Source organism: Ambystoma mexicanum, chromosome 9 (genome assembly GCF_040938575.1).
Source record: "Ambystoma mexicanum isolate Mex_15411 chromosome 9, UKY_AmexF1_1, whole genome shotgun sequence".
NCBI classification, from domain to species: domain Eukaryota; kingdom Metazoa; phylum Chordata; class Amphibia; order Caudata; family Ambystomatidae; genus Ambystoma; species Ambystoma mexicanum.
This window is the reverse complement of record NC_090931.1, coordinates 1,136,100,414-1,136,118,047: the sequence shown is the minus strand read 5'-3', so window position 1 is coordinate 1,136,118,047 and position 17,634 is coordinate 1,136,100,414. Positions and strand designations below refer to the sequence as shown.

The window sequence follows — 17,634 nt, the reverse complement described above, 5'->3', positions numbered from 1 at the left end:
TTACTTACCTTGAATGTGTGTCGTACCATTCTGAAAAGTATATATAAGTTTAATTTACTCACACGTGAATTGGTTGTGCCTCTTTCCCAAAAGTAATGCTGTTGGCTTTACAAACTATTTCTTTCAGAGAATAGGTGTATAAGTTCCCCAACTGGGTCTTGCTTGCGCTAACTTGCTTTATAGCCTGCTTAGAATAAGTCTGCCTTAGGTTTTACCTACCTAGAATAACATTGAGTCATTCATAAAGTATAACATTGGGTTTTGCTTTCCCTGGTCTGTTTTATACAGATGCTAAAACAGTCTTGGGTGTATACCTACCTTTTAAGTTGCTGGTAGCTCCTTTAAAAAGTATATAGGTTTTGTTTACCTTGAATAGCTGTGTGCCATTCTAAAGTAAGTTGGAGTTAGTGCTTACCTCAATCTGTGTACCACTGATCTGAACAGTAACTGTAATAGTATATTACAACATTAGACTTAACCTGCCTAGAATAGCTGTCTGCCATTCTTAAAAAATGTTCTGCAGGTTAGCTGACCTTGGTCTGCCTGGCTCAATCCTAAATTGGTGTACAGAGTTCTTACTTAGCTTAGTTTGGGTTCCACTGAGCTGAAAATCAACTGTAATTGTATACTACACCAAAAGGTTTTACTCACCTCTTATAACTGTGTGTTATGACACTGCTCAAAAACGCCCTCCTTGGCAGAGTGAGCAGAGTTGGAGCTAAAATACTTTTTTATTTCCTGGAAGTCGTGCTGTCTGCTGTAGTCTTTGTTTACTGCCTGCGAGGAAGAGGAGGGGCACACTGCTAAATAACACACTCCTTGGCGGAGCGCAGTGGAGTGAGCAGCGTTGGAGCTAAAATACTTTTTTCTTTCCTGGAAGTCATACTGTCTGCTGTAGTCTTTCCTCACTGTTCACTGCTCAAAAACACATTCCTTGGTGGAGCGCAGCGGAGTGAGCAGAGTTGGAGCTAAAATAAGTTTTCCTTTCCTGGAAGTCATACTATCTGCAGTAGTCTTTCCTCATTGTTTACTGCTTGCGAGGAAGAGGAGGGGCACACTGCCCAAAAACACACTCCTTGGCAGAGCACAGCGGAGTGAGCAGAGTTGGAGCTAAAATATTTTTTTCTTTCCTGGAAGTCGTACTGTCGGCGAGGAAGAGAAGGGGCAGAATGCTCAAAGACACACTCTTTGGCGGACGCAGCAGACTATTTGGGGTGTGGGAGTCGGGATCTGGCAGCCTGCTGTTTAAGCATCCCCTCTCACGCATAGATTGGTGAGTACATTGGGCATGTATTTAAAAAGTAATAAAGAGGCTGTGCTTATCCTCAACAGTGAAGCTGTTGGTAGAGCAGAAGTGCTTTACACAGACTAAAATAAAGGCTCATACATATTTGAATGAGACCACAAGGGTGTGGGACTTTGGTATATATCTTTGACACACATGCTTCAACAGTTTGTTTATTGTAACCGTCTCCCTGGTGACTGTGGAGGTGAGCTCTTTGAGCTAAGTGGAAGGGGTGTGAGTGAAAGCGAACAAGCTCTAAGACAACCAAAAAGTTTTCCTCTGTTGGCAAAGTTCATGTAGAAGGCATAGTTTGTCAGGAGTTGAATAACAAATATGAGGGGGGGGACTATATCATCTTAGAAGTGGTGACAAGACCCCTCTTGATAAAGAAGTTTCATTGAACATTCAAGCTTAAAGAAATTCAAAGGTACCGTCAGCATGAGAAAGAATGACTGCTTTTTATCCCAGGGTACAAAATAAAACATATTCCCAAGTGTTAACGGCGCAATCAATTTCAGACTCACTAATAGAGAAATTAGCAAACGAGGGAGCGAGCAGCTGTTGTGACATTTCTGACCCCGTCTTGTCTGATGTGGAGAGACAGGCTAGTCAATCTCTTATTAATGTCTGCATTAGCCTTGAAGAGGAAATATTAGAGGCTGAACTCCCTTCCTTAAGACTTAGTAAGTCACCCTCATTATTTGATTCCTCAGACATTTAAGAACCGGATTCCATCAGTAGTTAGTCAGAGCAAAACAAATTTGTCCACTAATGATGACATACAGGAAATTGATATGTCAAAATTAAATACTCAGTTTGGTGACGACATAGTCAACTCTCCCAGTCTAGAAAAAGACATGAGCATTGTTAATATCATTGAAGCTGGAAGTAGTCCTCTAATTGCATAGAATCTTTTCCTGCAGTCTTTCATAAGGCTTTATAACAAATTGGTGTTTGAAGTTGGATCAAATACTGGCATTCTGAATGAAATAAAATCATTACTGTTGACAAAAGGCATAAGGACAGAAAAAATCACGCAGTGAGCTGTGTGTTTATAGGATGTTTGGATACTGATACCACATTGATAATCCCAGTGAAAGTTCAAACTGTAAAGGTGAGCAACAGTTAGCCATAAGGACCAGTGGAATTCAGTAACAACTTGACTAAAGGGATAAAAACAAAGAATATGAAAGGTCCATCTAAATCGAGTAATGGAGGATCAGGGATTTTAATGAGAAAGATCCTAAAGACCTCTAACTTAAATGATATGGACTGTACTCAGCAGAATATACATCTGCTGCCTGAAGTAATAGTCATCAACAGCACTGAGTCCTAAAACAAGGGGTCATAATGAAGACTGAAATTGTGTAGAAGAAAGTGAAATGACAGCTAAAGACACTACAAAACAAATCTTGTAGTTGCATGGTAGGGCGCAGAAGACAGTGCATGGCTAGACCCTCTGGCCCCTCACAGTACAAGGGCAGAACATTAGGCCTTTAGGAAGAAATCTTCAACAGGCCTCCTCTCTTGTCATATTATGAAGTTCTTGCGAGCCAAAAAGGTTGACTCAAGTAAGTGTTTAATCAGAACCCCTCTCTGGTTCTCCAAGTGGGAGGGGTGCAAGTACTGTCAAGGCTAGCTACTGCTCTACTGGGGTGTGAGAAAATATTTTCTTTTTGCCACTTTTTCGGTATAGTTTCCCATGGAACCCCATTCTTTTTGCTCTGTTTTTGATCCAATCCTGACTTTTTGAATGGATGTAAAGCCTACAACTTCACTTTGCTTGCCTTTTGCTCATTTGTTATGGGGAAACTGATCCGTCCTTCAGAATACCAATACTCGGTAACTTTGTTTCCCTTTGGAATTCTTGTATTTTAATATTGCATAAAGCATCTTAACAATGGGGATACTTTTGTATCACCCTAGCTTTTTACACATCAAACTGTTGGTTATTGTATATGTGCCTGAAGACAAGCTGGTGGAAGCAGTTACATTTTTACCATGTTTGCATTATTTGTGGTGTGCACATTCGCATTTACTGCGTATGGCTGCTAAACGTGACTAGTGTGCTAAAATGGCTGTGCCATGAGATTTCTGCTTGTTCTTTGGCCAAATTGTTTGTTGGCCTCCTCCCTGCCTTGCCAGGTAAGAAAATCCCATATAAGGCCATGTACCTGCACAGGAAAGCTTCAGCTTTCACAGGCTGGTGATGCCTTTGTGTGTGGCACAGGAAGGGGGTGGGATTGTCTGGTCCCATTACACATTCCTGAAGCCAGAGAGTCTAGGTGCAGGACTTGAGTGAAACCAGTAGTTGTCGCTGATTGGACAACTACTGGCTGTTTGAATGGTGCAGATTGTTAGCATTGGTGGGCTTGGACATACTTCCAGGCTGGATTTTGGATAAGAGGAGGACTTGTGCAGCCATTTCTTCAGATCAGCGATCAAGCCAAGAAACCCTTGTAGAATAACAGCCGACAGAAGATCCAAAGAAGACTCCTGAAAAGGCCCAGCATTTCTTCCTGTGTCTGGCCTGGTGATGCCCTGTTCGACTACCTGATAGGAGAAGGCCTTGTGTGGTGCTTCAACCCCTGCACTTATGGATCCAAACAGTCTGAACGTGTTCACGAGAATCCAGCCGTTCGTAGCCTTCGGAAGTGTCCCTGGTACTGCACACTGGGCTGACCAGTTCTCCAGTGGGCAACCTCCCACCGTTGCCTTTCTGCATTTGCAGCCGGAACCATCACCAGTTTATGGTAAAAGTCACCTTCCTGCCGAATGTTATCCTCCCACCTTTAAGGCATCCTGCTCCGGAAGGACCTCTACAACTGTGACTGGAAGGACACCTGCCGGCGGCTATGTGCGGTGGCTGTCCCTGGAACTCAGCTTCCCCCAACTTGGGAAGTGCCCTGAAGAGGGCTGCATCGGTGCATTCTGCATTTCTCCATCGTCAAGTGTTGCACCATCCTCCTGAACACAACCAGAAGAATCCTTGCACCCGCAGCTCCTGCGCACCTCTCACTGGAACCAACAGTGGGAAACAAAACCTCCAGCGACCCCCCTAGTCAACCCATCCAGTCCTCTGGGAAAATGGGACTCATGGGGTAAGTAAACACAAAGCATTTGTCTCCCCAACCCCCGTCTTCCATAGGATAACATTGAGAACAGGTCTCTTTGTATCCTTCAATTCCACTGCTTTTTGGTCAAAGCACCTGAGCAGTAAAACCCGAAAGATAAGAACACATTTTACTTGCGCAGTAACTTTGTTGCATCTCTTCTTTTGAATAATCACCAACACAAGTAACTTACTTGCCTAAGATACATTCTGGGGAGAAGCATTATGGCTCCTGTGACTTTTGGGCACAGGGCCCCATTTCTGTTAGGTATTGGGCTGCTGAAGCTAGGGAATATCACTTGTGACTTGGTTGCATCTTAGTGCATCGATTTACTTACTTCCTTTGTTGATTTAAGTCATTGAATGCATTTTGAGAACCTATGGTGACTTGTATATATGTTTATTATTGAGTGTTGTGCTATGTTATCACCTGCCTGTTTCATTTTCTTAGTGTGTGTTTAAGGCATAGAATGAATACTGTATTTGTATGCATTCCTCTGTAAATTTAATTGTTCCATTGCTACCTTGATTGAGTTTTGGCTAACCTCTCAGAGTTCCACTGTTAACTAAAACTAGGGTGAACTCCTAAAATGTGTTCACCAGGCCACATTCTGGAACAGCCATCCTCTTCCTTACTCCTAGCACGTAATGACCCACATTCCAGGTTACAGACAAAGTGAGGTCTTAAAGCTAAGGGTCACCTGGTAAGGTAACCAAAATAACACTCAAAAGGGCTAAAACCAACCCCTTCCTGAGGCACCTCTCTGTATTAAAAAAGTAAGCATGGTTGCAGGAAGTGTCAATTCATTCTCTGGGACGCCTCAGCAGCTCCCATCATGATTTTGAGAGTTCTCTTGAATCTCTCTACTAGACCATTGGTTTGTGGATGGTAGGTGGATGACAGTTTGACACCCCACACTCCTTCCACATAGCCTGCATATAGTTAGACATAACGTTGCTGTCTCTATCAAACACAATATTTTAAGGGAAGACAATCTGAGTGAAAATGCCTAACAATGCTCTAACTGACTTGGCCGTCGCAGGATTGAGTCGGGTAGTTACAGGATATCTGCTGGCATGATCAACCACCACCGGGATAAACAGACCTGATGCCAGAGGATGTTGGAGGATCAAGGGGACCGACAGTGTCAATCCCTCCTTTCTCAAATGGTACACCCACCACAGGGAGTGGTACCAGTGGAGTCTGGATCTTGTTTCCACTCTTCCCAGACAACTGGCAAGTAGTACTAGTCTTGCAGTGACCTTTTATCTGGACCCTCATCTTCTGCCAGTAGCAATGTATGGATAACCTCTCCTTATTCCTTTTGATCCCAAGATGACCTACAAGGGGGACTTTATGCGCCAACTGCAAGAGAAAGGGTCTCACATACTGAGGAAACAACCTCCTATGGTCCTCTCCTGTTAACTTTATGGGTTTATTTATTTATTTATTCAAATGTGTTGAGCGCACAACAGCCCAGAAGCATTGTGGCGCTTGTTACAGACATCTTAGTTGCAAAGGAAACCGTAGTTACAAGCAGTACATAAATTACAGAGGAAATATATACAATAGCAAGGCAGTATATTTACATGGCTTCCTGAAGTTTGCTAGTTATTTAGCAAGGAACAAGTTTTTCAGTTTCCTGCGAAAGATGGGAAGTGAGTTTTCCGTTCGGATGTCTGAAGGGAGAGCGTTCCATGTCTGTGCTGCAATGTAGGGAAAACCAAGACCCCTCCGGCTTTGGCTTTTTTGATGCGTGGGGTGCAGAGTAGGTTAGCGTATTGCGTCCTCGTGGGACGTGTGGAGGAAGGTTTGAGGATGGTATCTGAAAGATAGGGCAGGGCGGAGAGGGAGAGGCATTTGTGAGTGAGGGTGAGGATTTTGAGGGTGATCCGTTCTTTGACTGGGAGCCATTGGGCTGAGATCCTGGCCTGGGTGATATGCTCTCTTCTTGGGATACTAAGAGCGGCCCGGAGAGCGTTGTTCTGTGTGATTTGTAGTCTATTTATGTTTTTGGCTGATGTGCCTGCTAGGAGTGCATTGCAGTAGTCCAGTTTGGCTCCAATGGTTGCCCTCGCTATAGAGAGGCAGTTGGGTTTAGAGAGGTAGGGCTTGATGGCGTTTATGAGTTTGGTGGTGTGTGCGGATGCGGAAGTGATAGCACTGACTTGTCTAGTCATAGATAGCGAAGAGTCAAGGTATACTCCCAGTGTCTTGACGGCTGTGGACACGGGGATGATGGAGTTGTCAATTGAGAAGTTAGTGTACAGTTTGTCCAGTTTGTCTCAGGTGTTCTGTTGACCTAGTATCAAGATTTCGGTCTTGTCACCATTGAGGCAGAGGCCATTAATTGCCATCCATGCCTTGATGATGGAGTAGATAGTGTGGAGTGCCTTTGCGTCTTCATTGTATGAGCCTGAGAGGGGTAGAAGTACTTGTGTGTCGTCCGCGTAGTTCGTGTAGGTGATGCCGTATGAGTCAAGTTTGTCAAAGAGGGGCTTGGTGAACAAGTTATAGAGTGTGGGTGCAGTGCAGGAACCTTGAGGGACCCCGCAGTGGATTGTCGTGGGTGAGGCGTTAGCGATGTCCGAGAAGACTTTCATGGCCCTGCCTTCGAGGAAGGAAGTGATCCAGGCGGCTGCTTCTTTGGAGAAGTTGGCTGAGTGCGTGAGGTGGGAGGTGAGAATCTTGTGATCAACCAGATCAAACGCGGCTGAGAGATCTAGAAGAAGCAGAAGAGCCGGCTTGCCTTTGTCCATGATTTGGGTGATCTGGCTCTTCAGATCTACCAGGGCTGTTTCTGTGCCATGTCCTTTCCAGAAGCCCGATTGCCTCGTCCCGAGGATGGAGTGGGTTTCCAGAAAGTGTTGGATTTGGCAGTGTGCGGCTTTGTCCAGTAATTTCAGCAAGAATGGCACAGTGGTTATTGGTCTATAGTTGTTGGGTTGTGAGGGGTCAAGAGTCGGTTTTTTTAGGAGAGGCCGGACCCAGGCCTCTTTGAGGTTGGCTGGGATGATGCCTGTTTTAAAGGACGCATTGATAAATGCCGTGAGGAGCGGCGCAAGGCAGTCTGCGCAGTTTTTGACTAGTTTAGGTGGGCAAATGTCGCCTTTGCATGGGGAGGGTTTGAGGTTTATTATAAGGCTAATAACTTCTGTTTCAGTGACATCTCTGAAGGAGAAGTCAGGTATGGTGGGCTTGGAGGAAGTGGGTGCGGTGTTGGTCGGTTTGGTTCCTGTCTGGTGAGGAAGTGCTTTGCAGTGGTCTTTGATTTTCTTTTGGAGAAGGTCAATTTTGTGAAGCATGGCAGTTTGAATGCTGGTACACCACGCTTCATCTTTGATTATTTCCTCTGGAGTATTAGGGGGGAGATGAGCTTCACTATACAGTTACCCATCTTCCCAATGCATCCTGCTTTCTCTAGGGTATTTACCTTTCAACTTGGAGCAAGCCTGACTCCTAACATGGACAATATCTGACCCCGACTAACCTGTCCTCTAGAGGTGGCCCCTTCTGCATGTACATGTTGCAGTTGTTAGTGATCATGAGGATTGAATACTTCAGACAACCCTGCTTCCTCATCAGATTCAATGGTTTGGTCAGATACCTTAACTGTCACGGCCCTCGCCCAAAACCCCCTCTGGCAAACCCATTGGCCAGGTGGAGTCAGGACTCGGACCTCTAGAGCCTGGCATCCTCTTCAAAAGCCCTCATGGGGCCAGTCCTGGCGCCTATGGCACCAGGCTCATACACCATGAAAAACAATGTGCTTGGGAACTACTTTATTATATTGTCAGCCAACATGGAGGCATCCACATTGGGTGTGGTAGCCTAGGGACTACTTTACGTGGACTATTTTGTTGGGGCTATTTAAACCACACCCGAGCAAGACAACACACTTCGTGTTACTTTGCAGCTTGCAACGTGACGTTCACCGTGTCCAGCTATTCCCTCGAACCTCGGAGAAGCAGAACCTGCAAGGAGACAAAAGGAACATCATTAGCAGCAGCATCTTACCTGCAGTCTTCATCTTTAAACACTCGCAGCTACTGAGAACAGCTTCCTCGAATCTGCACGCCTCCCGAACAGAGTCGTCCTGAAAGAGGAAGATAGAGGCAACATTAAAGAAAGCAGTAGAGACTTTTACAAATTACAAACTGCTCAAAAGGCTTAACTGGCTGGTCGCCTCTCGGCTGGCACCACTCTGGACATTCCACTCGTGCTGAAGAACACTGCGACCGACAAGGAAGGAAAACACAGGTTAGCAAAGGCAAGACTTTGCAGCCTGCGCATAGCGCTTACTTACATCATCATAGTGCTCTTAATGCGCCATAATTTACCAGCGGGGCTCAACCAAGCCAATTCGCCGCGCTGAAGCTCTGCATCCCTAAGGGAGAAAAAATTGACATTTTAAACAAAGAAAGGCATGCAGGATAGCAACAAAACTAAAAAACAGCAATAAGACATACCTGAACAATATCAAACGGGCCGGCGTCAGTGAAGTAACTGGACCGCACTCGCCCATGAAAGACAACGCGCCCCTGCAAAGAGGGCAGGACGGAGAGCACGCCTAATTCTACCACAAAGTGAGGAGAGGAAGCCAGAGGGACTGAAATCATACGGGGTGGAGGGAGGATACTTAACCCAGTCGGTCAGTCTTGAACACAGTTCTCCTGTATTCTCAGGCAGAACCTTCCCCGCAGACCACATCAGGGCAAAGCTGAGAAGCATACCAGCGAGTAACCCGGCTGGGTGGCGTCCCTGTGGATACCAGGTGAGTGTAACATTAACCTCAGTTGTAGGTAGTTTAGTAGAGGAACTTTTATTCCCCTTTGTAGGAACATTTGACTCCTTAACCTTTGGTTTCCCCTTGGGCTTAAGCTTTACCGTAGTATTGGCTAAGGTAGGCTTTCTTGTCTGAGACCTTGTATTTGATATTTTGCTTATTCCCCACAAGTCCTAAGATCTTGAGGTCATTTCCTTGTAAAACTCTACCTGGCGATTACTTCTTACAGACTTACCTATTTATTTATTTTATTTATTTATTTATTGTTCACTTGTTAGGAGCTTATACAGGAACTAAATACTGTTTCAAAGTGCCCAGAAGGCACCAGAGAGGGGACAGGGAATGATAGACAATTTACAACAATGTCAAATAATTAAATACAACAAAATAAAAAAAACAATGGGGAGGGAGAGACAAATCTACTATGCCTTGTGAGTGTTCAGAACATGCGAGAGAAGAGGGGTATGGGGTAGGTGCCGTGGTGCTCATGGAGAGCAGCAGGTGAAGTGCTAGAGAGTGCAACCTCCAGTGGTGGAGAGTGAGTCGAAGCAAGTGCAGAGGATGAAAAGTCAGGTCAGGAATGAAAACAAAGCAAGATGTCCCGTAGAGGTCTATGAGAGGAAAGCAGCAAAAAGGAAATCTTTCCTAAAACCACTGATGCCCGAAGTCCATGGTGGTGAAAGTAGCAGGCATTGCGGTCAAAAAGAGAAATTGTAGGTGTCACGACCATTGGTCTAAGGCCACATGTGCCGCACCCACAAGTAGTGGGTGCTGTGAGTTATTGCCCTAAATTGGGTCATGTAAGCCCTCTAAAGGCAAATCTACATAGGGGGCCCAGCGGGGCTCATGCCTGGCGCCAGATTCTTATGCAGAAGTGAGAGGGACTACTTTATTTCCATTTTGAACCGGTATCCATGGGCCAGCCCCATGTGCAGTTTCCTAGGTGTGGCAGGTAGGCCAGGCTGATGGGCGGGGCCAGGAGCCAGCTATATAAGCCAGTTGCTCTGTTCACGAGGCTAGTGTTTCGTGTTATTTTGCACGCTGATGCAACGAGACGCTCACCGTCGCATGGACCTTCTGACACTCACCTTTTGTCCGGCGCTCCTGCTCCAGACTTACTCCTGCTACGCTTCACTTGCTGTTACTCACCTTCGGGATCTGCATCATCCATCTCTGGCATTGCTCCACAGGGATTCTTCTCCTGGCATCTTCGTCCTCTGCAAGAGAAAACAAGATAAGGTTAGCACATTTCTGAGAAGACCGCGTTGCATCTTTTGCACGCACGCTGCCTAGCGAGACCATTCACCTGCATTTGCGAGTCCCGTTCTCCTTTGCCGCTCCAGCATTCGCCTTGGCCTGAACAGCTCCAAGGGTCCGCTTCGCCCCTCCTGCAAGAAAGAGCACCAAAAAGGGTAAGACAAGAGCGGGCATACAAAACAGAACTAACATTGCTACAAGAAGGCTAATCAGTAGCAGGACTATACAAGAGACTAAAACTGAACTACAATATTGTTACTTACCCAAGGACCAGTGAAGAAACTCGGCCCTTCGTAATCAACGTCTCCTATCATGCAGGACCAGTTCAGGAACTCAGTCCTCCACCATCAAGCGCCCCTGCTCGACGTAGCAGGACGGTTAGCCCACACACCCTATACACCAGGTGAGCTCCACGCAGCAGGGCAGCGGAATCCATACCATGGGAAGAATGGGAGGGGGAGCAAGAACTCTAAGCTAGCATACTCGGGTTCAATATTCCACGCAGGTGTGGCCCGTAATCACCTTTTGGCATCGCTAGAAGCACTGAAGGAGAAATCCAAGACCACTCACATCCCTGGGAGGGCTGCAACGCATGCCCCAATGCCCCCATAGAGACCAGGTGAGCGTAATAGAACACAAAGCATTCCAAGCATCTCTGTCTGGGCATGATGAAACCTTCAGAAACCGATCAGTTGGCCACTTTGTTGGGGGAATTACAGGCGAAAGTGCATGCCACAAGACAAGAAAGCAACGCTCTGAGGCGGGAATTTATTGTGAATCGGGAGCGCACAGATGACCTTGCAAGACAGATGCTCAAGTCCCAGCCTAGGCAGACGCCACTGCCCGGCCCCACACCGTCTACTGCGGTGTCTCAACCTGCACCAGTACAAGTAGTTCTTCCTGGGGCGGTTCCTCTGGCTCCATCAGAGCACTTCACGGGTGCCCCAAACAAGTATGCATCTTTATGAACCAATGCCGCCTACACTTTTTGTGGCAACCCAGAGCTTTCCCCAATGCACAATCGAGACTGGCGTTTGTACTCTCGTATCTAGGAGGTAGTGCAGCGGACTGGTCAATACCTTTGGTGAATTGGGATGATCCATTGCTTCGGGAATTTGGGGGTTTTCAGAGCGAGATGGAGAAGTTGTTTGCTCGACACAATCGAGGGCAGGCCCTTGACAACGAATTGCTATCACTCTGGCAGGGTAATGAAGATATATTAACGTACATTGCCTCTTTCAACCGCCTTGTACCCGAAGCAAACCGGCCAGAGGAGAAGAGGACGACACTATTCTATCAGGGCTTGCGAGGAGAACTAAAATATGTGTTAGCCCAAGTTGTAAATCCCCCCGAGGGATGTGCAGAATATATCGACCTAACGTTGCAGTTAGACCAGAGACTACAAGATCGGTAAACCGACCGAGCAAGGTCGGAGGGGCAGTCAGTCTTCATCCGGCCCTGTGAAACACAAACCAAATCACATGATCAGCCAGAACCCATGCAGATCGGAGGATTGCGGAGATGCCTCACCAAAGCCGAAAGAGAGAAAAGGAGGCAGCAAAAACTCTGTCTATACTGTGGTAAGGCTGGACATTTCCTCCGGGATTGCCCGGTGCAACCACCCAGAAAGACTGTCGGGGTGACCGATAAAGCTGAAGAAATGCAACCCTCGGTAAACTCCAGGGGTCCACTTGTCGAGCGATAGAACAGAACCTTTACAGACCTCGCACCTAGTCGTTCCTGTACTTTTGGATAGTCACAAGCAACCATCAAAGATACATGCCTTGGAGGCGTACATAAACAGTGGAGCTGTGGGTAACTATATTGACCAGGATCTAGCCAACCGGATTGGTCTTCCTCTTCGACAGAAGCCGATGTCAGGGAAAATGTCACAGCAGTGGATGGGTCCCAGCTATCTTCAGGGCCAGTGACGTACTACACCGAGAGGGTCGCACTTTTGTGTCAAGACGGCCACCGGGAGGATCTTACCTTCGACCTCATCAGCGCCCCTCAATTTCAGATGATTTTGGGGATGCCTTGGTTAGAGACCCACAATCTTAATATTGACTGGCATGCACAAGTTTTAACATTCCCTCAAGATTGTGCCAGCACCTGTTACAGCAAAAAATCTCCCCTGCAAGGTGTATGGAAACCAGGATTTTAGGAAAGAATTATACTGGGTTTAACTGGCTCCCTACCACCTGAGTACATGGACTATCTAGACGTCTTCCAGAAGGAACAGGCGAACACTCTACCCCCACACAGGCCATACGACTGCCAGATAGACCTAATACCCGGAGCACAAGTTCCCTGTAGTCGAATATATGCCTTAACAGAACAAGAGAACCAAAATCTACGAACCTACCTTGACCAGTACTTATCAAACAGCTTTATACGCCCATCCAAGTCTCCAGCATCCTCTCCGCTCTTCTTCGTACCCAAGAAAGAGGGAGACTTGAGAACTTGTATTGATTATCGCTCATTCAACCAAATCACGGTGAAGAACCGATATCCATTACCACTCATCCCAGAACTTCTGGATAAAGTTAAAGATGCCCAAATATACACAAAGCTGGACCTAAGAGGGGCCTATCATTTAGTACGAGTTAAAAAGGAGGACAAATGGAAGGCAGCTTCCCATACAAAATATGGCTGCATGAATACCAGGTAATGCCCTTTGGGCTCTGTAATGCCACTGCAGCATTTAAATTTTTTATGAACAACGTACTCCGCGAGGTATTAGATGTTTGTGCACTAGTTTACATTGATGACATTCTGATTTACTGTGCAACAAAAAAAAGACCATGTTCTGCACGTCCGAGCAGTACTGGAGAAAATACGGCAACATCGGCTATTCGCCAAATTCGAAAATGTTTTTTCCATGTAACAGAAGTAGAATTCTTTGGTTTTGTGCTTACCCCTCGCGGTGTACGTATGGACACTCGCAAGGTAGATGCCATCCTCAACTGGCCTTCGCCAACTTCCACAAAAGGGGTCCAGAGTATGCTCGGGTTTGCCAACTTCTATCGCAGTTTCATCCCTGGATTCTCTCAAATCGTCCACCCCATCACCTCACTGCTGATGAAGAATAAAAAGTTTGACTGGTCTACAGAGGCTGAAGAAGCTTTCCAGAACCTGAAAACAGCATTCACTACAGCGCCAATTCTGCAACCCCCCCCCCCCCCGACCAAAACTACCGTATGCGGTTGAAACCGATGCGTCCAAAGTAGCAATGGGAGCAGTTCTGTCGCAACGGGATCCCAACACTGGGCAACTACATCCCGTAGCCTTCTGGTCATTCAAGTTTTCTGCTCCTGAACTCAACTACGCAATCACAGATAAAGAACTACTGGCAATCAACGCGGCATTCAAAGCTTGGCGACATTACCTTCTAGGAGCAAGACACACCGTCACCGTAATCACAGACCATCGCAATCTGCGATACCTGAAAACTGCTAAGGCTCTATCCTCACGCCAACTCCGCTGGGCTATTTTTTGACGAATATGATTTTGTTATTACCTACAGACCTGGGGTTCGCAATGGAAAAGCAGATACTCTTTCTCGAATGAGTGAGGATGAAAATGCGTTCGCCACACCCGACCCTGTGGCCATCATACCAGAAGAGCGAATCTTGAGTGCAATCGCTGCAACCACCATGCTGGACAATTTGAAATCAAACCTGCAACACCTTATGGATCCATCAACACAGCACAAATAGTTAGAAAAAGGGAACAAGCATACTATCGTGGACAATATGTCATACTATCAAGGACGGCTCTATGTTCCGGATAAGAAACAACAGAATCAAATCATGACAAGTTATCACGACGCATTAGTGGAAGGCCATCCGGGAATAGCCAAAATCATGGCCAAAATAAGAAGAAACTACTGGTGGCCCGCCCAGCGGAAAGACGTAGCCCAATTCATTGCAACCTGTGGCATTTGTGCACAAAACAAGGCTAAAAAACAAAGACCTGCATGCCTCCTACATCCTCTGGCAGTACCGCCAGTACCATGGAGGAGATGCTGTAAGATCGCCAAAATTGATCTACGGCTGTCCACGAGCATTCATCCCCAAACCGATGGACAGACGGACCGAACCAACCAAACTTTGGAGTAATACGTGCAGTGTATGTTGCAACAAACCGAAAGCACCTGGAAAGACATACTCTGGATTGCGGAATACGCATATAACAATTCTACTCACACCAGTACAGGTCAGAACCCATTCTATATCTTGTACGGCTGACTACCGCGGACATCTGACTTTGACCCACCTGCATTATTGGAAGTGCCTGCAATAACGACTCTGCATATAACTATCAATCAGGTCCTTAAAGAAGCAACAAAGCAGTTAACAAGGGCTAAGGAAAAGCAAAAACATTTTGCGGATCAACATGAAAGGAAGGCCCCAAACTACCAAGTAGGAGACAAAGTTTGGTTGGCATCTAAATATCTTCCCCTGAAAGGACCACGGGCATTTCGTCCCAGGTACCTAGGACCTTTCACCATCCCAGCGGTGATCAACCGAGCTGCTATGAAACTAGAATTACCTTCCCTTATGTGGATCCACCTGGTGTTCCATGTTTCTCTTTTAAAACCAATGCAACCAGATACACGGATCAATACTCCACCAGGTCCACTTATCATAGATGGAGAACCCGAATTTGAAGTCAGTGCTATCTTAGACTCCAAGAGAGTCTGATCCAAACTATACTACCTAGTAGACTGGAAGGGTTATGGACCCTAAGACTGAAACTGGAAGCCAAATGAAAATATCCACGTCCTGCGGTTGGTTAAGCGCTTCCACCAAAATAATCCAACCAAGCCAGGACCAGGCCTAGCGAGGGAACCATCCTTGAGAGGGGCCTTGAGGGGGAGTGCTGTCACGTCCACTGGTCTAAGGACACATGTGCCGCACCCACAGGTTGTGGGGGCCATGAGTTATTGCCCTAAATTGGGTCATGTAAGCCCTCTAAGGGCAAATATACACAGGGGGCCCAGCTCGGCTCAGGCCTGGCACCTTTGGCACCAGGCTCTTATGCAGAAGTTAGAGGGACTACTTTATTTCCATTTTGGACCGGTATTGATGGACCAGCCCCACGTGCAGTTTCGTAGGTGTGGCAGGTAGGCCAGGCTGATAGGCAGAGCCAGGAGCCAGCTATATAAGCTGCTCTGTTCACAAGGCTCGTGCTTCACGTTATTTTGCACGCTGATGCAACGAAACGCTTACCGTCGCATGGACCTTCTGACACTCACCTTTGGTCCGGCGCTCCTGCTCCAGACTTAATCCTGCTACGGTCCGCTTGCTGCTACTTACCTTTGGGATCTGCATCATCCATCTCTGGCATCGCTCCGCAGGGATTCTTCCCCTGGCATCTTCGTCCGCTGCAAGCGACCGCTGCAAGAGGAAACAGGATAAGGTTAGCACATTTCTGAGAAGACCGCGCAGCATCTTAAGCACGCACACTGCCTAGCGAGACAACTTACCATCCACCTGCAGTTGCGAGTCCCGTTCTCCTTTGCCGCTCCAGCATTAGCCTTGGCCTGAACAGCTCCACGGGTCCGCTTCGCCCCTCCTGCAAGAAAAAGAGCAACTACGGGGTAAGACAAGAGCGGGCATACAAAACAGAACGAACATTGCTACAAGAAGGCTAATAGTAGCAGGACTATACAAGAGACTAAAACTGAACTACAATATTGTTACTTACCCAAGGACCAGTGAAGAAACTCGGCCCTTCGTAGTCAACGTCTCCTATCACGCAGGACCAGTGCAGGAACTCGGTCCTCCACCATCAAGCGCCCCTGCCCACACACCCTATACAGCAGGTGAGCTCCTTGCAGCAGGGCAACGGAATCCATACCACGGGAAGAACGGGAGGGGAGCAAGAACTGTAAGCTAGCATACTCAAGTTCAATATTCCATGCAGGTGTAAAGAAACACCTTTTGGCATCGCTAGAAGCACTGAAGGAGGAATTCAAGACCACTCACATCCCTGGGAGGGCTGCAACCGTGCCCCAACACCCCCGCAGAGACCAGGTGAGCGTAACAGTAGGCTGAGCTGAAGATAAAGGTCCAAAGTTAATAAATGCTTCTCTGGAAAGCATCTATTAACTTTGGACCTTTATCTTCAGCTCAGCCTACTGTTACGCTCACCTGGTCTCTGCGGGGGCGTTGGGGCACGGTTGCAGCCCTCGCAGGGATGTGGGACAGATGCTTTCCAGAAAAGCATTCCATTCCAAAATGCAATTGAAACTGAGTGACAATGACCATGATGAATGTACCTTTTGTCCAGGAGTACAACCTTCACACGTAAAAGATGCAATGAATGCCATATGGTTTGGAGAACTATAGTTTCAAGTAATAACATGTTCCTGCAAATGAACTTGTTGTGGAATAAGATGCCTGAATGTGCAGAGCTATGTATTGCTTTGTGTTCTAATTTTAATTATTTTGCTAAAAGATTGAGATACCCTGGGCTGAAAATGAATCATTGGGGAAATTGGTTATTTCTACGAAAGGGTAATTGTGTTAATTTAAGAACTTGTGTTTCATATGAGTTGTGACAGATGTTTCAGTAGAAATCTCATTAAACTATTTGGGGTTTCATTACGTTTGTTGTGTCTTTAGGACAATTTAAACATTAGACCATTCATATACTTAAATATATCTTGAGTAGCATGGTGTATCTTAACTTGATTTTCTAGGAAAGCATTTCTAATTTTACACCGAAGGTAGCTTGATGATTTTCTCTGAAATACGTGCCTTCATGTGGTTAAATAAGAAAGATGATTTTTCACCGTAGGTGTGGAAAGCTGAATAACCATTTAGAAGCTGCTATACACGAGGCAATGAGTGAGCTGGATAAAATGTCTGGATCCGTAAGTCTATACATTATTATTATCACTTTTATATTTTGATTTCAAATTTCGGATGGAATTGCTGCAACCAACATAAAAGTATCTGCTGCAGAAGCTACTCATTGCCATTGCACAGTTCATATGTGAATGCACGTATGTATTTGTTTTTATGCATTATCTGCTCATTTCTGCCCCATATCTCCATCCAATAATTCCTCCATAAGCACATTTTTTCTTTCTAAGTTAAGTCTGATCCTTTGTCTGCTGTGTACAATCTATAACAAAAGGGAAAACAGCCTGGGAACTGAATTTAAAAAACAAATAATTAGAA

The 17,634-nt window shown here is 46.2% G+C and overlaps 1 protein-coding gene across 6 annotated transcripts in view; it reads left to right on the top strand.

Annotated features, from left to right (window-relative positions):
• MBD5 (methyl-CpG binding domain protein 5) overlaps positions 1-17,634 on the top strand; it is an 802,917-nt gene that overhangs the window by 622,723 nt on the left and 162,560 nt on the right. For all 6 annotated transcript variants that reach the window (XM_069616504.1, XM_069616508.1, XM_069616506.1 and 3 more), the window contains one exon: positions 17,249-17,324. In XM_069616504.1, coding sequence (XP_069472605.1) covers positions 17,249-17,324 — 76 coding nt within the window. The remainder of the gene's footprint in view (positions 1-17,248; positions 17,325-17,634) is intronic.